Raw genomic sequence first — 21,150 nt, forward strand, 5'->3', positions numbered from 1 at the left:
CCGCAGGAGGCCAGTAAACAACGATTTTAAACACTCGAAGGTCAGCTATTAGTTTCAACTGGAATCTTCTGGCAAGCGGTAGATTGATCTCCAAATCACACAAAAAAGCTATATAGGCTTTGACTAATACATATAAACAATGAATATAATGCTGGAGTTCCACTTTCTAAAGTATGCGATGTCGTAAAAATATTGTAATCATATTTAATGCTCTAAATAATTATATAATAAAAATGTAAAAAAGTAATGGTTGTTTACATGCTATTGTTTAATATAGTTTTATTTTTGTCGTGTTATTTACAGGATAAGAAGTTAATTCGTATTTTACTTAAACAAAAGGAAACGAGCGGAATGTGACGTAGAAGTTTTGAGCAGCAGCTCTTGTAACTCCTGATTAATGACGTCAGGTGTAAATCCATCTCGACGGGTGTTGACTCTCCTCAGGAGGGACGGAGCTGCTAACGTCAAGCAACTTCACGCAGCGGGCTGGCGTCTCATCTACAACCAGGTAATCTGGCATTCAGCATACTGACAGTTGCCCCGTTAAAGAGTCGTGACCGGAGACGGTTTTCTTCTCCACAGCCCTCCGGGTCTTCACTCCTTAACCGTTTCTGTCCGCATCTCTTTTTTTTTCTTTTTACGAGGTCGTTTCTGTGTCACGAATGGCGACGCTAGCTATAGCCAGCTAACCACTGCTACCCAAACAGACATGCTTTAACTAAACAAACACATCGCTGTCTTTAAGATGACCTCAACGGCTGACAGGAAAACACTCCCTGCCGGCTGTCCTTCACGGGTTTCCTTTCTTTCTTTCTTTTTCGTATTTTTTTTAAAATTGCAGAGATGTTGTAGAAATAACGAATGCAACGGCTTATTTTACCGTTCACATCACTCCGCATTGCCTCTCAGTTAGCTAGCTACCCTACCACATGTATTAAATCCAAGCACCAATTTAAATTAACATCGCCGCTGGCTTCCTCTGGCCTCACTTACGTAACTAAGTTATTCATGGTTAGTTGTGCAAGTAGATTTGAGCAGGATTATCCGATACAGGATTATTAAAAAACACCAGCTAGCTGGCTAGTTGCTTATCTGGGAAAACTGTCGCAATAAGTTGGGAGCAGTTACACTCAGTAAACTTAGATATTTGGTTTGTGGAGGCACCGAAGTTAGTACTTGTTATTGCGATCACGTATAAGTTTTCTTTTCACTTTTGTTTTTTGTTTGCTCTGGACACAAGAAGAATCCAAATTTCAGCCTTAAAAAAAGAAACACATACACACACATACAGACACACATATATGTATATATTAGTTATAATATAGTTATTTCTTCTCGTTGGTTGTGAAATTACCAACCTGAGGAAGTGATAGTTAACGTTTGAATCGTTTTTTTTTTAAATGACCATTATCATTGTTTATATCGGTAAATGGGCTGTAGTCAACAGGATTTACAAACGGGTTATATAGTTAATTAAAAAAATAGCTGTTATGCAAGTATCTTTATGACATTATTTGTATTTTCAGTGTATTCTAAATGCTAATCAAACCATCCTTTCAGGCCACTTCAAATGTCTTCATAGAACTACTGTGTTATATTTGTTGTCATTTCTGCTGCCCTGTTGGCAAAATTGCTCTTAACAAAGACGTTTATAATCTTAATTAGACTTTTAACTCGGATAAGTAAAGGGCATATAAAAGTGACTTTGGCAAAACTGATTGCAGCTTTTATCATAGAATAGAATAGAATTCAGCTTTATTGTCATTGCACATGTCACAAGTACAAGGCAACGAAATGCAGTTTGCATCTATCCAGAAGTGCTTTGGCAATAGATATATTACAAAAATTGGTCTATTATAGGTAGGAGGGTACAAAATATGGGTCTATTATGGGTATGTTACAATGTACACGGTGTGAAGATATGTTATGAATATGCTATAACTATAAGTATGTACAGGCTTGTGACATATTATAGGTTAACAAGTTATTTACAACAGTTTCATTAATGGCTTACAGCATTGTAAGCAGCAGTGTCTTATTTCAGTTCACTGCTAAAGACTGACTTGTTTTTGTAAATTTTAGTGTAAATTTTAATAACAGTGTTGGCTTAATAATGTACTCTTTTAACTTGTACATTTTTAATAATAAAAATAATAATAATAATGGTGAATTTTGCTCATATTACAGGGTGTGGCAGATCTCAGGCTTCTCTGGAGGAATCCCTAATTTCAGTCATATCAGGTAAAACTATTAGTAATAGTAGTAGTAGCAGTAGTATTAGCCCTTTATTACAAAGCAAGTTTAACACACCCAGTTTTTTTTTTTTTTTTCATTCTCTTGATTCAAACATTGGCAATCAGAGTACCGGTAAGAGGTCACAGCTGGTTATCAAGTTGAGTCAGCTTAAAAAGTGGTGCTGCTAACAGTATCTGACCAATCACAGTTTTACCTAAGTGTACTTGCTGCAAAACGGCTGACTTTACATAGGAAGATAAAAAAAAAAGAAAAATATGAAGGATTAAACACATAACAAAGGCTGAACTGAAAATTAGGCCAAATTAGTGCAAATTTGATACAACTTTAGGAAGTATCAAATATGATCATTAGTGCTCAGAGTACATTAAAACTGTTGTGAAATTGCTTGCAGCCAGCAGGAAAAAAATACCAAAGGTAAAATAATGCTGTTGCTTGTCAAGGAAAATCAAAGACTTTAGACACTTCAACTGTCTGTGCACAGATGTCCAAGGGATCTTCTGGGAATGGTGACCTTGTTTTCACTAGAACTCATTGGTCTGTCAGCAGTCATTTCATACCTGTTGATCTCTAATCTGCAATTTAGCCTAGTTCAAGGCAGGTTAGGTTTGCAGCATACGTTACCATGGTAAAATACCCTAGTAAGTAAGGTCTGGTATTTCTTGTAAAAAATACCTAAACAGACAAACATACACAAAAAAACACCTTAATACATTGAGAAAAGAGAAATGTCAAACTGACTGAACTACACCAGTGCTAGCATGCAGCCTCAAAATACAGGAGTGTATGTTGTGGCTCTATTAGGGGAGCTTGTTATTGTTGCTGCTTATAAGTGTAGATGCCATTATAGAAATTGATACATGAGCACATTGGTTAGTCAGCTTTCAGCCCAAAGAAACATCACTGAGTCAGTTAACATAATTGACCTACATTTAATAGGTAGGGTTTGTAGCATATTTAGTATTAGCATTGAGGTTTGTTTCTGACTCAGAAAGAATCATTTGAGGTTTGCTGTGCACATAAGTGTATTTATTTGCTAACGGAAATTAATCTGTGCTATTGATTTGACAGCGACTAGTGTGCATGTATGTTTTTGATAAATAATGTGTTAATAAACAGACATACAATTTTGGTACATTTGAAACCCCAGCTAACAAGACTAACTGGCAAAGGAGAATTTTTCTGCAGTTTAATTTCTTTTGTTATTTTTCTCCTCTGCACTTAGCAAACACCTTCTTTAGCATCATATGCTTTGAACATCTTAATATAACTGAGGAATGTGCTGAAATGATATCAGGAGATCACTGGGACAGGCTCAAAATTTGCACCGCTGGTCTTTAAAGTCAATCTTTATTTATTTTGTGGGCATTTCTGTTTATATCAGTTTGAATAAAAAGGTCTCCCATAGTTTAAAAATATAGGGTAGTGACATTTCAACATCAAAACAAACTGAAGTCTAGAGACATTTCAACACTTTCTTTGGTCGGCGAGGAATGATCTAGTCCACACAAACCTTTGTCTGTATACTCGTCTCTGTGTAGCAGCACCTTTCTTTTCCTCTCCAGATAAGCTCACATATTTAAGAAGTCAGTTCACATTTGACTAAAACAGATGGAGGAAGTTTTTTTCAGTGGGTTTTGTTTGTACTAGATTCCAGTGGTACTTTATGGACTTGCCACCGTTTATGTGAGAATTAAAATATTATAATCAATCTTACACAGACATCTTTGGATCAGAGGTGTTGGCGTGCCAGTGCTGTTTCAAAACAGGCCTACACGATTCGTCCACATTTAGTAGAGGCATAGTATCTGTATAACGTACTTAAAAGAAGTCTCAATTTTGGCATTTTTTTTGCCCATTGTTATAAACAGCTTTTTTATTGCAGTCCTATCAGAAGGCTAAAACATGTTTAGCCAGATTTAGGAAAAACCATGACTGTTTTGTAGACATTCCCTCATCAGAAAGACTTCGTTTAGAGTCTTTAAAATTAAGGGGTCTGTTGTATTAACAGTAGTGTAGTCTATTACACATATTTTCAAGTATGTAGAGGTTCATGTATAGATGTGAGAGCCTGCTTCTTTCTGTGTTAGTACTTTCACTTCTCTGACCTAACAGGTGGAAAATGCAAATGATGTGTTTCCTTAGAACAAATTATAGCACCATGCAATAACACAGTCTTTGGTTTTGCTTGTGCCTTAGTGCTTTGGAGTTGTCATCACTGGACATACATACTTTTAAATCTCCCCCCAAAATTGTTGTTCTTCTCCGAGGCATTTGTTGCACCTTACATTCAGACACCATTTGCATTATTTAAGCAGAGAGAAGAGGTGCTTCCTGCCGAAACCTGAGCACCGGGGAAGGATGGAGGAGCTCACGATTGTATTGCTGTTGAAGTTTTCACACCTAGCAGTTCATTTCATTCTTCATTTAATCCAGGCCTTCCCTGGAATTGCTTTTGCTAAAGGCTTCTTCTTAACTGGTGGCTGTCACTCAGGAGGTGTAGAGCAGGTCATCTGGTAATCGGAAGGTTGGTTCCTGCCAAATATCCTTGGGCATGAATCGGTGAATGTATAAAGCACTTTGAGCGCTCGGAGTAGAAAAGCACTATATAAGAACCAGTCCATTTACCATTCTTTACTGCACTCAAGATCATCCAGGTTTTCACACAGTAATCACACTTACTCTGGTCATCTTATGGTTTTTACTGCTTTATCTTGGTTTATAAGACTGCAATTGAATAATTTGGTTTTAGTTGCAAATGAAATGTAAACCCATCATGATATTGTTTTCATGTTCAAATGAACAGTTTTGCTTTTACTTCTGTTTTATTGCCAGGCAGTATTCCTATAAACCAAGAAAATGTGATTAACACTGCCAGCGTTAAGATGTCTTAAAACCTCTATCTTTCAATTCCCCTGAAACTTATGGTACAGTATGTGCAGACTGACATCAGCAGTTACATCAGCTCCTTCATTAGCCTCTCTGACTGTTGATGGAACATTTTATGACTGTGTCAGAGAGTAATGAGCCAGGGGACTCAAACTGTGCTCATTTTTTATTCCTCACAGGGGGGGAAGTCAACCTGTCGAGTTGTGAGTGGAGCTCACGTGTCCGACCCATTTGCTAGTTCAGACATCCGGCCAGTATGTCCAGCGATCCTCCCCCTCCGTACCCCGGAGGTCCCAGTGCGCCCCTCATCCAGGAGAAAAATGGACAACCTGGTAATAAAGCTGAACACACAGGATTGTGAATGTTACAGTAGTGGTACTGGTGGTGACATATGTTCTACATTCAGTGTGAGTGATTCGGTAAACTTCCTCAGTTCAAGAGGAAGTACATCTGCGGCCGTTTTAACTGTTGAAAAAAATTGTAATTTGCTCATTTTAAATCCAGTCTGATTTGAATAATTTAGTCAAAATGTACCTTTTGTAATATCAGTCTGACTCAGTTCTAAGTTATTACAGCTTGGTCTCATTATGGAGCCTACCTACTCTGATATACTAACCAATGAAAAAGAGAAGTTCTTGAGTGCATTGAGAGAATTCAAAAGCAGTTTGACCACTTCCCTACAGTTGATGTGAGAAATTTGGGCACTCACTGAGCTTGAGAGACTTCATTGTAATATTTGCTAGATTGATGAAGAACAGTAAATGTAAATCACAGCAAATAATGGTCTCACCTTTGAAAGCTTCATAGATGACCAGTGAAGTGAACACCCATGTTGTCATGCACTTGCAGCCGTGTACTACTGCAGTTATTTATTTCAGACCACAAACTTCAGTTTGTTGTGTCAGACTTGTGCGGGGCTATCTCCAGTGCCATCTTTTTAATGTGTGCTGTATTTCAGAAGCGGTAAGGACTGGTCCTCCACAGGGACAACCCCTACCTCCAGACTATGGTCCACCACCCTATGAGGCCACACAGCCAGGCTTCCTACCACCACATGTCCCTGGGGAAGGGCCCATGCCAATGCCCATGCCTATGCCTCCACCACCACAAGGTGCGACAGACTATCTGCATATATAGATAAGGAAATGAAGCATCATACTCCCACAATATGTGACTGTCTTCTAAAGCTGTCAGGGCATGTTAGTGTTCATGGTTCTGGACCCGACATGGTGTACAGCTATGCACAGTACAAACTGCAATAGCTGTACACCCCCCCCACACACACACTTCAGCTTGTTAACTTTCATTACTTGAAAATAGTTTATTTGGCTTCAGTTTAGTTTGGTAGAAACCAGAAAATTGAATTAATAATGTGGAAATGTAAAAGAGCTAAAAAGAGTATTTTATTGCTCACTGGCTTGTAAATCTATTTTTCCTTTTGGCTCACGTCACTGTTGAGGCTATGGTTCATCTTCTTAAATATCATGACTGCTGTTCTTGTGCTCGCCCACTCTCATTGGTTTGTCTAAATGCAGGTGGCCACTACCCACCACCACCTGGTCACTTTCCTCAACCGATGCCAGGACAGATGGGCCCGGGTCCTGGTCACTTTGTCCACATGGGAGGTCACACAGCGACCGTCCTGGCTCCTCCAGGAGCAGCCACCACTGTGACCGTTCTGCAGGGTGAAATGTTTCAGACTTCACCAGTGCAGACTGTGTGTCCGCACTGTCAGCAGGCTATCGTCACCCGCATCTCCCACGACATCGGCCTCATGAACACACTCTTCTGCCTCTTCTGCTTCTTTGTAGGGTAAGTAGGTCCTGGAAAAGGCATCTGGTGGTGGGTTTTCGCTGTTTTTACACATGAGTAATGCCTAAAAGTGACAGTAGTTTTAAATACACAGAACTAGAGCTGGATGATAAATTATGTCAAGAAAATCTGCAAGAATCATATATCTGACAATATAAAACGGTCATTATCACAGAATACTGATTGTTGTTATATTGCTGCATTTCCATTGAGCTAATTTACTTGATGAGACACTTTCTAATTCAAAGTTTCACTTTATTGACACTAGATGCATTAAGTAGCCTAGGTAGTGTTTTGGAAAGTTAAGCAATTATTTTATACGTTTACTCAACACTTCAACAAAACTAAAGTAACTTGACCATTTAACTTGTCAGGAGACTGCAGAATATTGTACATAATATATGTGTGACATATTTTTCAGCACATAATAACGCTGAAAAATATGTCACACAAAGGTCACACATCACCAGCTGCTAGTGTCTCATACTTTGTGGCCTGGTTATGCTCATTGGTGGGAGGTTGTTTTTTTTTGTTTTTTTGATTCAAATAGTAAAAAAAGAAAGTTGTTTCCAGCTTTAGCTAGATTAACTATTACTAGTTTTCAGAATGCTTTGCATTTGTTGGAAGTTGTTGAAGTAGCTCCCTTATTGGATACTAAATTGTCACTGGAGTCTCACATGTGCTCTTGCTCTCAGACACGCCCAGGTTTGTCCATAGTTGAGCATGTTAGGGAATGTGAAAGACTTCACTTTTATTCATATAGCAGCAAATACTCAAATAAAGCACTTTTATTCTAAGGTAAAGATCCCACAACAATAGAGAGAAAAAAACAACAATCAGACAACCCCCCCATGAGCAAACACTTGTCAGCAGTGGGAAGGAAAAACTTCCTTTTAACAGGAAAAAACCTCTGGCATACCCAGACTCAAGGAGGGGCAGCTACCTGCCACGACTGGTTGGAGGTTCTGTCAGGTTTCTTTTAAAAGGGAGCTGTTTTTACTTTCCACATTCACCACAGTGAAGGCTGTCGTTTGATTATTGTAAGGACTTTACCTTCCAATATAAAACACCTTGAGACAACAGTTGTTGTAATTTGGCAGTATATAAATAAAATAAAATACCCTATAGCGTCCATTACTTCCCAGCTCACCTTTTAAGGACTTTGGAAGATAAAATATTACCTGAACATTCAGACAGATGGTGTTTCAATAATATGTTCTTGACTTAGTAACTTGTTAATCGTGTCTATCTTAAATTTTGCACAACAGTATACTGTGGCATCTGTGACCTTCAACTTTTGCATAAGTGCTGATTGGAGCAGATAAGCAGATGGTGTATTTTTCATGCTTCTGTGTTGCCATGTTCTTGACCCAGTGACTGTTTTGTGAGAGCTTAATGTACGTAACGTGTACAATCGTGAGCAGGTGTTTGATTTTCGCTTCATCTTCTGTCTGTCTGCTCCTCGTTCACAGCTGTGATCTCGGCTGCTGCTTGATTCCCTGTATGATTGATGACCTCAAGGATGTGACACACACCTGCCCTTACTGTAAGGGCTACATTTATACATACAAGCGTATATGCTAACCATGGACAGCTGGATGCCACAGAGACAAGTACATGCACACACATAAACCCACAGTGCCCCCTGCTGGTAGTGACAGGCTTCTCCCCCCCCCCACCCCTCTACATTTTTGCAAAGTGTTGTGTAGCCCTCTTAAATTGTAAGTGAAGTTTTCTAATTAGTTCACAACATATTTCCTGTATATACCGTTCAGCATACTTCTCTCATGCATTTGAAATGTACAGTTCTCTGACTTAAGCGCAGCAGGTGAAGGCGCTCAGAGGCACACAGGTAAATTTGTGATGTTTCGCATGTGAATAAAAAAAGGAAAAAAACAAAACAAAAAACTGCCTCTGTTAGAGAACGCTGTGAAAATGTCACTTTATTTGAATTCATCTGTGAATTTTGCTCTATAGCAGGGGTAGGCAACCTTTCTGATGACGAGTGCTATCTAAAATTTCCTCAGAAGTCAGTGTGCCATATGATTGCATTAGCAATAAATTTAATAACGCTCTATATTAACAGTTACACACTATATAGAACCACTTGTTCTATATTTATTCGCAGATGTTAGCAGCTATCAGCGAATAGTTATCAGCTATTTTGAAACAAAAAAAAGACACTTTTTATCCATAACAGCAAATGAACTGTACAACAGAAAATACAAATGCTATTTATGGTCTCCTCACAACAATGATAAGAAAAATAAACTGAGCCAATGTGGCATCTTTGTTAATACAGAGATACACATGTTAAAGTGATCTTTGGTCTCCCACTCAGATACAAAGGTCTCTGAGTGTCCAGCATTCAGACGGCTACCTGAGGACACTCTTCGTGTGGGAGAAAACCGGCTCACACAGATATGTAGAGCCAAATACTGTCAATAAGGCCTCTGCAATGTTCTGAAGACAGTTAAACTTGTCAGGTAGTGATGTCCAGCAGGTGAAAATGCAAGCTCCATGAAAACACACAGATATGGATTCCAGCTGCTTCGATGTTGCATTAACTGGCATTAACTCAGCCAGTTAATGTGAGACAAATCTAGCTGCTCATTAAAGCTTTCTGGTTTGATCAGAAAATAAAACATTGGTCTATAAAGCTGAAAGTCCCAAAATTGCATTGTGAATTCTGTCACGAGTCTACGGATGTATCCGTGTATCTCCGTGGTGCTGATGCTGTGCTGAGCGGAAAGCTGCTGAAGCTTTTGAAGTGTCGGAATGTGGAAAGCTAACAACGTCCCTCTCACCAGTAGGCTAAGGTCTCAGGAATTCGCATGATAAGGTGGGGCCAGGTTTCACAATGAACTCACCCGAAACTCTGGCTGATTGGGACCCACACCCAGTTTCACACCTTGGCTCAGGCGATTAGAGGATCATCAGGGGGTCCTTTTGTCCCTCTGTGGGGGGTTACTCCCACTAGGGTGTATGGGACTCTCCACCATTTGACCTTAGAACTGAAGAAGCTTCTCGGATGAGAGGTGAAACGTCTTCAAGTAATTTAGAGAAGTCCAGACGCTTTTCTTTGCAAGCTCCTTTTGACTTTACATCAGAAACTTTGGTTGTAAGATTCAGATAATTATTTAATAACAGCCAGACATTTTAAATGAGAATAAGAAAGAAAAGTTTTTCTTTGTGCCCCCTTTCCCTGTTAATGCCCTACCTGCCCCCCTGGCAAACCTTTGCTAGACCCGCCCCTGCACAGTTACCAGCTGTCAGCTACATAGAAAAAGGATCCTGGTGTTATTTGTCTCTCAGAAACAGTTCATAACTTCCCTTCAACTCATTCATGTCACCTAAAAGGTAAACCTGTTTCTCCATCACCTGTTCAGCTCTGATGATTCAGTAAGGACATCTCCTGGTTTCATCTTCATGTTTCCCTCTCACCAGATAACCAAACCGATATCATGACCAGCAGCTTTTACAGCTGTGGCTCCAGCAAACATCAGCTGATACTAGAAATTAATATTAAATAAATTCTAACAACAGCTGATCAAGCTTAAATGTGCTGCTGTTGTTTAACGCGACATCCGCTGGTTTCTTCTTTCTGGCACAAAATGGGCGATAAATAAACAAGAGAGAAAAGCCAATCAGCTGATCATTGATCAGTTTCATGATTGAAGCAGAAACAGGAGAGGGAGGGGGAGAGAATGAGAGAAGAAGAGGCAGCTGCAGCATAAAGACAGAATAAATCCAGCTTTGTGTCTTTTTCATTGTAGCTGAAGTCCGGGACAAACTGTGTTCCTTTTCAGCTCAATACGAAACGCGTAATATTTTCTCTGAATACGAGACGATTCCGTTTTTTTATGGGACGGTTGGCAACTCTACTAACTAACCTTGTGAATAAAATAAAGTTCAACATCAGTAACATCAAAACAACCACCCAGCTGTATAGAAACTCTGTCATGCTAGCTAGCACGCAGTACGAGTTATTGTAACTGACTGTAAAAAGTCAGCATAACGAAAATAAACTCCACCTAAACTTGTTTTATATCTGACCCAGACAGACTGCAGGTCATAACTTCTTACCTGAAGTTCAGTTCACCTGACGCTTGGACCGGCGGCTGCCTCGGGTCTCTCCTCTTGCCTCCCCTTTCTCTCATCCACCTGCTGGCCTCCACCACTTGCTAATGTTACTGAATCTGTGGAAGGTCCGCCATAGCCACCACCAAATAATTGAGTTGTTTTTAAACACTGGCCAGCATCTGGCCAATCCACCACCTTTCATTGTTGTACTGTAACAAAAAAAATAATAATAATAAAAAACTGATGGCACGACCATAGCTGGTCGTGCCATCAGTTAACCCTTCCTAGGGTTGCCGACCCCTGCTCTATAGCAAGTGTATTCCGACACGGGTTAATTTTTAACTTTGATGTCAGATATTTAATTCATTATTTTAATATTTAGAACTGAACTTTTATTTTCCTTTGTCTGATTATTTTGTTCCAGCAGGTCTAGTGTTTTCTTTTAATCATCGATCCCTTTTGAATGTGAGCAAAATGAACCATTTATAATATTTAGCTACTAAATCTACTTGTTGGGAAAGTCTCAAGATTTATGTTAACCTGCTATATTTTGTTATTAATTTGGGCTGTAGTCACAAAATGTCCTGTGACTTACTGTTGAGCTAATGCTCATCAGTGCCCTCTGTCTGTAAAGGTGTTTTATTTTGATGATTGAGTCATTATTTGCACTTTAAGTTAAAGTTCACCTTTGCCCCTCAGATGCATCATTTGTCTAGGGGGGAAAAAAGTGCGACCACCTATGCATCATTTGGTTTTTACTTTGGTTTGCTGTTAGCTGAGTGAATCCCACCATGGTGGCACCTTTTCAGAATTTAGTAGATGGAAGTAGAGCTGACAGACTTAGGGCTCGACTGTTACTGATGGACGAACACTTCACAACATCTCAGTAGTGATTTGTCCTGTCGCTGGCCAAATGCTGAGTCTGAGTCGTTTAAGATGATTTTCAAAATAGTTATTTCAAAACAAACAGAAAATTGTTACTAGTGGCACAGTGTGTTATATTTGTTCTGTTATAACGTAAATTTATTTTGAAAAGTCATTCCAAGTCACTCTCACTGATGAGAGGTGCTAACATGTATAATTTAACGTACAGCACTATCACTACAGTGGTGGGACCATCTTCCCACAGAGTCCCTGACTTAGCATTAGCCTTTCCCGATGACTTGCATTGCTCAGAGGCATGTTAAAAAAACAATTACAGATACTAAATAGTGAGCTCTTTGCTAGGAAAAAGCTTTAAATAACAAATTAACTCCAACATTGCGATCCCACTGAATTTAACACCAACAGATACTGTTCCACCATCAGCATGCTGGATGTCTCATGCACCAAGTGCAGAGTTTGTCTGCACGAGTCACACATTGAAACAAGTCATTCTCACTGGCAAGTTCCTGACTCTATGTGCATTTGTTTTTGTTTTCCTTGAGGCTAACGGAGCTCTGCAAGAAAATCAATATGAAATGAAGGATTGCATTGAAATATTAATACGGTGTAACGCACACCATTGTTGTGGATTTTGGTGGTCTGCATTGCTCTAAATGTCTGTGAAATGTATAACTATGTAAGTCAAAGATTTGTTTGACTGTTGTATACAGCTACTATTTTATCAATAAAAGTCATGAAGGAAACTCAATTTTGAAATTGTGAAAGTGGATATTTTATTTAAATATTAAATGTAAAGCAAAAAAATAAATGTTTCTCAGCTGTGCTTGTGAATGAAGCTGAAAAACACAGCTATAGGTGAAAAGGTGTCAATCTCTCCATCGATGTCCGCACTGAGCGTTGCAGCATTTGTAGAACGTGGTCATCGGTTCGTCTGCTGATCTGGTCTGAATCTGCATGAAGTATGCTCGAGGATGCTCGCACTTCGGGCACGTTTCTGTAAATGGACAAGTGCATCATGTCAGTGTGGAATCACTAATACTGTTGGGATTGGCTCATTTAATTTAATTCCATTCGGCCATGCAGTATATAGAAAAATGCACGGAGTAGCATCACTGATACAGGATGTTCCTAATTTTGACAAAGATGTTAAAGCACCCATCCTGCCAGGTTTCTCAAACTAGCACCTGGAGGCCAAAGTAATGTCATCCAGAGTGCAAATACAATAACTTCAGTTTTTCTTAAGTAGAAAAATTACACATTATCGAGGTCTCTTATTAGCCTGTAGTATGTAATTTGTGTTAAATAAATATGAAATCTGGTCTTTATTTAGAAATAATGCTCTTTAGTAACCAATTGAAGGAATATGACTCGTAATGGACTTTAATTCTTTAAATTTCTTGCCCGTGTTGCCATTCACAGGAAAACAACAACCTGCAGAAAGGTTGTTGTTTACGTCCTACCCTGAAGGGGGTGCAGTCCGGCAATGTAATGATGCAAAGACAAACTTTTTCTCACACTTAACAACCCCACATTAATTTTAGCTCTTCCATCCCTGGTATCCATTATAATAGACTAAACCTTCCTAAATTAACAAAGACAGCAGCGGTCAAGAAGTATAAAAGCCACCTCACTAATGATTAAAACAAACAAGCCAACACAAAATGAAATGTACGAAAATGCCATATAAATTACCATCCTCTGAAAAGACAAACACAAACATAGACAGACACACACTGTAATTAAAAGTTTGTATAAAATGCATTTTTACTCAGTGGAGGTCTCTAGCATATGCTGGCTCCCTAAAATGTGACTCAGTCATCATATCATTGACAAACCCCACCTGGTTATCAGGAATTAGAAAAATATATCTAGTTCCAGAGAATTTATGGAGAAGACTTTCACGTTGATGTCATCAAGGGTGGACCAAAAAAAGACAAAAAAAAAAAAAAGACATTCTATTCTTTATAATATAAAGTGTAGGTATCCAAGCTGGATAGTTAAAAAGCTACAGTTGTCTTTCTTAGAGCTTTAATCTATCTGTAGAGTTATGTTTTTATTGGGCTGGGATATTGCAACAGCCCAATTTGTTTTTCAGGCATTCTGTTGTCATTTGGTGGTGTGCTTGTGGTCATTGTGCTGTTGAATGATGCAATTTTAACCATCTGTCAGATAGACAGCCTCACATTTAACTCTAGAATATTTATATACAGAGGAGTTTCTGTTTGACACAGTGACAACATTGTGCCCAAACGTTAAGGTAGCAGCAGCTGGCAGGGACTCACCCTCTTAATTAAGAATGTACTTTGTTTTTCACAGTATTGCACATGAAAACTCTGTTTTTCACATGACTGTTAACTTGAGCTACACATTTGACAGTCCATATTGACAGTGTTAATAGATATTTACCCTAAAATAACGAAAAACTGAAGGACCTAGCTCAAGTGGTTTTCTAAATAATTACATTTTTAAATGGCACAACAAAATACATCCCTACTGTCATCCATGGGAATACTTGGATGCTAACAACAGTTCAGAAGTGCATATTTCCCCTCAGTGTTTTAAAGGAAAATCTGTCCATGGTCAGGTGGGAAGTTTTTGTTTCAATCTGATAAATTGAGTTGATCCAAACACACGCTTGCTCACACACATCACGGGTAAGTGGAAGAAGATGGATGGCTGGCTGGATAACTTTGTTTTAAAAAGTGCTTCTTTTAAAGAGTTTCATTTTGACATGAAAGTGTGTGTTTAGAGTTTTGACCCCACAATACTTGTTGTCAGCAATCACATTGAGCTAATAAGCCTGTATCCAGTTGTCAAAAACTGCATTACAAACCACTCAAAGGCACTGCAGACATTGGTGTTTTGAGCAGGAATGCGGGACGATAGACACAACTTAACTCTCAAGATAATTAAAAAAAACAACAATATTTCTTCAACCAGTTAATTTTGCGATTATAAACAGATACATAGACCACACCATAAACTATTTTGATGACACTCACCAGGTGTTGAGTCCACGTTTTCCCACGCAGCAGCTCCACCCAGAACATCATCCACCTCCTTTAACTTCGGATACTTCCTGTTATTTACCTACAGGGGTTTAAACAGATAAGGTGAGGCTCTCAGAAGCCACGCTAACCTTAATGTAAGATGTGATACATTATATGTGAAATATTTCGTCGTTACTCACCTTTCGTGTGATGTTATGTACGTATGGACAGGTGTTACACGCGAATCTCATGCACTTCTGCCCTTCCTCGACGATTAACACGTTCCCGCAGGTTGGACAGAAAAGAAGCATGTTAGCACGTACTTAAAAAACAAAACCCTGTTAGATTTTGAACTATTAAACAACACTAGCACTCTGTGGACTCAGCTGTAAACACTGCTGCGTGTGGAGCACCGGAAGAGAAGGAGAGAAAATGAGATGCACCCATATTGCGAGTTCGGTGAGAAACAAAGGCTTATTAAGCGGAACCATGTTTTCTAAGCCCCATTTCCTCGCCCGGTTATTATTGGTGACGGACGCACTTGCTTCCACTGGCTTCCAGTTAAATTAGTTTCCATTAAAAAGTATATTTTCCCCAAAGTTATAAATTAAGTCGACAAACTGCCTGTTAAACTGCCTGTTAAGCTGCTTGTCTGTTGAGTAAATTTAGCAGCTGGCGGTGATGGAGGAGGAGCAGAGAGCGGGAACCGCTGCTGCTGGAGCTGCAGAAGGAGGACAATCAGTGAAGGATGAAGAAGAGGTAAAAGAGGAAGATGTGACACATACAGCAACTCAAGGCGAAGAGGAGGAAGATGAGGACGCTCTTCCTCATTCAGAAATCTTGGATATTTTCGAGGAAGGACTTGCTCATCTCGTGCAGGATCCTTTGCTCTGTGACCTGCCGATTCAGGTGCTCCGTACACTACATGAACATGCGCATGTGCATCGCATACATACAGACAAGAGATTTGCATTTATGGTCAAAAGAGACATCACCTCATATAATGACTTATTACAAAGCCATTGGTATACACTCACCGGCCACTCCTAGTATCCTGATCCATCATAAAGGTGCTATGTTGGACTGAGATCTGGTGTCTGTGAATTCATTGTTGTGTTAAAGAAACCAACTTGAGATGTTTTGAGCTTTGTAACATGCTGTTATCTTGCTGGAAGCAGCCTTCAGATGATGGCTACATGTGGTCATAAAGAGTTGGACATTGTCAGCAATAGTAGGGGGTATATATAGGCTGTTGGGTTTAATCGACTCTCGGCTGGTACTAAACATCCCAAAGTGTGCAAAGAAAATATCCCCACATTGCAACAGAAATCAAGACAGCAGAAATCAAGACACATCCGACCAGGCAACATTTTCCCAATCTACTATTATTCAGTTTTAGTGAGTGTGTGAATTTTAGCCTTCCTGGTTTTAGGTGACAGGAGTGTCGCCCCCCCCCAGTGTGGTCTTCTGCTGTTGTAGGATGCCTGCTTCAGAGTTTGATGTGTTGCATGTTCAAAGATGCTCTTCTGATACCTTGTTTATAACAAACGGTTGTTGGAGTTACTGAAGCATTCTGGCTATTCTTATCTGACCTCTGGCTTCATCAAATCACTGGTTCTCACGTAGAGAACTGACGCTCGCTGGATATTTTCTCTTTTTCTCTGTAAACCCTGGAGATAGTTGTATGGTAAAATCCAAGTAGATCAGCACTTTCTGAAATACTCAAACCAGCCAACATGCTGCTGTAAAAGTAACTTTTCTTCATCCTTTTGATTCTTGGTTTGATCTTCACGATGCCTAATTGCTACCGTGGCTGTTTAAGTATCTGTAGAAGTATCTGTAGAAGTTGAAAAGGCTTGTCTTCCAAATTTTCCAGTGAGTGTATAAAGACGCTAGTGTCTGGTTTTGTCTGATTGGTGTTTCAATCTTAAACACGCATGCTTAACTAGCAAAAATGCCGTAACAACCTGTTGTTCAACACTGTAGGTTCAGGTTCAGGTTTATTCATTTATATAGCACATTTACAAACAACAGGGTTGATCAAAGTGCTTAACAATCGGCAAAAAAACAGCAAGAGATTAATGTGAAATGAATGTGAAATATTTATTTTGGTCAACAACAACAACAGATTATCATTTACATAAAGTACTCAATCAAACAGTAACCCAAAAAGGAATAGGCTGAAGCCTTGTGGCTTATAATTATCCTATCCTTTACCCCCATAGGAATAATCAAATCCTTAACCTAGAAAATAAATGGTGTTGATAAATAAGTTATATAACAGTTTGAAAAGAAATCAATGATAAATCAAGAAATTACATCATCAAACCAAATTTCTATAACCTTGTATGATACAAATGTTTAAATTCTTCCTGAAAAATGACAAAGAAAAACACATCTTCAGTTCATCATTAGGTCCATTCTATAATTTCACTCCCATAACTGACACACATCTATACTTAACACTGGTTCTTACTTTAGGTATTTCAAACACATAAGACCACCTCAAATCATATTTTCCATCTCTTAGTTTAAACATACTTAAAATACAAATTGGAACATTCTTTTTCATCACTTGATATATCATTTCTAAAGTTTTGGAATATATAATGTCCATGAATTTTAACATAGATGATCCTACAAAAAACTGGTTGGTGGACTCCCTATATCCAACTTTATTTATTATTCTAATAGCTCTTTTTTGCAATTTAAAAATTGAATCCAAATATGTTTTGTATGTGTTCCCCCAAATTTCCGCACAATAGGTCATAAAAGGCAAACAAAGGGAAGTATACAATAAATAAAGGCAGTTCTTATTCAAAGAATCTCTTGTTTTATAAAGAATAGAAATAGACTTGGATAATTTCTGTTTCACATGTTCTATGTGGGGCTTCCAACAAAGTTTATCATCAATAATTACTCCTAAAAATTTTGTCTCATATACTCTTTCAATTTCAACATTATTTAAATTCAGTTTTACTTTAATATTACTTTTACTTCCTTCAAATAACATAAATTTTGTTTTACTTTCATTCAATGATAGTTTATTAAATACAAACCATCTATTTAACTTCATGAGTTCTTTTCCACTGTTTTCAGTCATTTCTTTATGTCCTTTCCAGAACAAAATAAGTTTGTGTCATCAGCAAATATCACATATTTTAAAGTATCACTGGCTGTACAAATATCATTTATATAAAGTAAAAATAACTTAGGTTCCAAAACAGATCCTTGCGGAACTCCACAAGTTACTTTTCTAAGCTTAGATTTCATGTTATTAATACTCACATATTGGAACCTATTGTTCAAGTAACTATTTAACCAAAATTGTATAACACCTCTTAAACCATACCTTTCACGCTTCTGTAAAAGTAAAGAATGATCTATTGTATCGAAGGCTTTACGTAAATTAAGAGTTAACAAACACACCAACAAATATCAAGGGTGAAAGACATAAAACAGGCCCGATGATAGTTAAAACTAATTTGATCCAAAAGCCAAAGTAAAAAAATGAGTTTTAAGACGTGATTTAAAAGAATGTATAGACTCAGAAGTGCGAATAGAAGCACGGAGACTATTCCAGAGTCTAGGTGCTGCAATTGCAAAGGCCCGATCACCTCTGGACTTCAGCTGGGATCTAGGTTGTTCTATGAGCATCTGGCAAGAGTTCAGTCAGGTAACTGGGTGCCAAATTGTTTAAAATTTTAAAAGTAAGCAAAAGAATTTTAAAATCTATACGGTTTTTGACAGGCAGCCAGTGCAAATTAGCTAGAACTGGGGTGATATGATCATACTTTCTAGTACCTGTTAGAAAGCGTGCAGCAGCATTTTGAACTAACTGCAAGCGGTAGAGGGAGGATTGTTGGAGGCCCATGTATAGAGAGTTACAATAGTCCAGTCTAGAGGTGATAAATGCATGAATACGTTTTTCAAGTACTTTTAAAGGAATATAGGGCTTCACCTTTGATATTAAACACAACTGATAAAAGCTAGTTTTTACCACTGAGGACACTTGCTTCTCCAATTTAAGAGAGCTATCCAAAAACACTCCAAGGTTTCTTACCGTGCAAGATAGATGGCTGGCAAGAGGACCAAGGGTGTCTGTTAACTGACCCAGAGGGGTATGACTATCAAAGACAATTACTTCAGTTTTATTTTCATTCAGAGTGAGAAAGTTTTTTGATAGCCAAACTTTAACATCACGAAGACAGCTGAACAAAGGTTGTAGTGGGTCAGAGACATCCAAGTTCAGGGGGAAGTAAATTTGGAAGTCGTCGGCATAGCAGTATTTTATAGGGGTCTGATCAGTGAATAATAATAAAAATAATAATAATGATACAGAACAAAATGCAATAAAAATAAATGTAAAAAAGATTAAAAATCACAGGCTGAAGTGGAACATCGCAGCATTTCCAGTTGTTCTCAGGACCTGCAGCAGGCTCCTCAAGCTGCTTGCGCAATAAAAAGCCTAACAATGCCTCCTCTCTTGCACTTTGAAACAAAGAGCAGATTCCTGCAAGGGGACTTTATTTTTCCCAAAAGTTGGGAATTTCCTGTGTTACATGTGCCAAAATATAAAATCCTAAGGGCATGAAAATCTAATTCAGTTATGTAAGGCCAGACACAGAAACTAATTTGCCTACAGTCTAAAAATACAAGATGAGATGACATACAGGGTGAGACTGAACACATCCACATTTTCACTGACATCGAACAAAAGCTTCAACAGTGTGAAAAGAAACCTGTGCTTCGGCTGATGTTTTTTACTCAGGTACTGCGTTTCTCTCTTTTCCACTCCTTTCCACCTTTTGTATCCCTCTGTACACTTTGACTGAACAACTGCTCGCAATAATATCCTTGGTAGAGCAGACTCCTCACAGCAGAGCAAAAGGACTCAGTCCACTGGGAAATGTCTCCAACTGATGTCATAAAAGCCCAAGACCAGCATAAATTGGTTAATTTTTAATGCAATTTTTTTTTACATTATTTGGGGGCTTCTCATTGTCATTATGTTATGCAGTGACGAAGAGACAGGAAAGCAGAGAGCCAGTGAGCGTAGGAAGACATGCAGCTAAGGGCTGTGTTGGAGTCTGACCTCTGCCTCTGCATTCAATCTTGCAGATTACCTGTTGGACCTGTTACCTGCACCAGCTAAACTGGTGCTGCATAGATTGCTTTTTTTATTTTGTCTAAATGAAAAACCTCAAAAATTAATTTCCATATTATATAGGCTCAAAGAACTAGGAAGCGGCTAAAAAGAAAACCGTTCGGCTTTTGTTCTTAGAAGTATGACTCAAAAATAAATTAAATAGATCAAAACATTAAGTATAAGCGAAACTAAAACTAAACTATGAACATCCAGGAACTCCCTGCATGTTTTTGAGACCAAGTGAATTTATGTGCCGACAAAAAAATGAAAAAATATCTATCTTCAGGTGACTCTGGAGGAGGTCAACTCTCAGATTGCTTTGGAGTACGGCCAGGCGATGACTGTAAGAGTCTTGAAAGCAGACGGTGAAGTGATGCGTAAGTGCTGAAGCGGCCTTGTTTTCCGTTTACATGCTTTTTAAATTCGCAAAGCCTTTTATACTCTTCTGATTAAAAAAAATCAGAAAAATCCAAAACATACAAACTGCTTTTTTTCCTCATAGCGATTGTGGTGGTGCAAAATGCTACGGTTCTTGATCTGAAGAAGGCTATTTGCAGATTTATGGAGCTAAAACAGCAACGTGAAGGCGGCGTGAAACACATCAGCTGGTAAACACACTCACAAACACAAGAATGAAAAAGGGCATGTTTAAAAAAAATCTTATTTTTACTCTTTCCCTGTGTTCTGTGTTTCCAGGAGATATGTTTGGAGGACGTATCATTTAGTATTTCAGGGTGAGAAGCTCGAAGATGACAAGATGAGGCTTAAAGAGTAAGTGTATCAAGTTAGCACTTTATTTAACAGTGTTGATAACGCTTATTATCCATTCACCCCCTCCCTTTCTTTTTTCATTTGTGTATATCTTCAGCTATGGGATCAGGAACAGAGATGAAGTGACGTTCATGAAGAGACTCAGGAAAAAGTAAACCACGAAAAACACTGTTTGCTGCAGTCCTCGTGTGTGCTCGTGCTCACAGCGTTTTATTCTTAAAATAACTTTAAAAACAACGTTGTTGTAGTTTTTTAGCCTCTCAAAGAGGCTTCATGTAAATAAAATATTTATAAGTTGTCTCTTTTGTTTCCAGTGTG

General features: G+C 38.5%; 3 protein-coding genes across 3 annotated transcripts; 2 read left to right on the forward strand and 1 right to left on the reverse strand.

Annotated features, from left to right (window-relative positions):
* Positions 1-106: 106 nt before the first annotated feature.
* Positions 107-12,670, forward strand: cdip1 (cell death-inducing p53 target 1). Its single transcript, XM_085454599.1, has 7 exons — positions 107-171; positions 304-508; positions 2,188-2,241; positions 5,322-5,474; positions 6,101-6,253; positions 6,678-6,954; positions 8,427-12,670. The coding sequence occupies exons 4-7, from the start codon at positions 5,399-5,401 to the stop codon at positions 8,536-8,538; spliced, it is 618 nt and encodes a 205-aa protein (XP_085310725.1). The 5' UTR covers positions 107-171; positions 304-508; positions 2,188-2,241; positions 5,322-5,398; the 3' UTR covers positions 8,539-12,670.
* polr3k (polymerase (RNA) III (DNA directed) polypeptide K) lies at positions 11,990-15,335 on the reverse strand. The gene is made up of 3 exons (XM_085454602.1): positions 15,113-15,335; positions 14,925-15,012; positions 11,990-12,916 (listed from the first exon to the last, which is right to left on the reverse strand). The coding sequence occupies exons 1-3, from the start codon at positions 15,221-15,223 to the stop codon at positions 12,789-12,791; spliced, it is 327 nt and encodes a 108-aa protein (XP_085310728.1). The 5' UTR covers positions 15,224-15,335; the 3' UTR covers positions 11,990-12,788.
* An 83-nt stretch (positions 15,336-15,418) lies between these two features.
* On the forward strand, positions 15,419-21,134 carry snrnp25 (small nuclear ribonucleoprotein 25). Its single transcript, XM_085454600.1, has 5 exons — positions 15,419-15,821; positions 20,348-20,438; positions 20,564-20,669; positions 20,758-20,832; positions 20,930-21,134. The coding sequence occupies exons 1-5, from the start codon at positions 15,594-15,596 to the stop codon at positions 20,985-20,987; spliced, it is 558 nt and encodes a 185-aa protein (XP_085310726.1). The 5' UTR covers positions 15,419-15,593; the 3' UTR covers positions 20,988-21,134.
* Positions 21,135-21,150: the final 16 nt, after the last annotated feature.

The sequence above is a fragment of the Copadichromis virginalis genome, linkage group LG4, assembly GCF_057382275.1.
Source record: "Copadichromis virginalis isolate Kocher_CV1m ecotype Utaka linkage group LG4, C_Virginalis_male_GT1.1, whole genome shotgun sequence".
NCBI classification, from domain to species: domain Eukaryota; kingdom Metazoa; phylum Chordata; class Actinopteri; order Cichliformes; family Cichlidae; genus Copadichromis; species Copadichromis virginalis.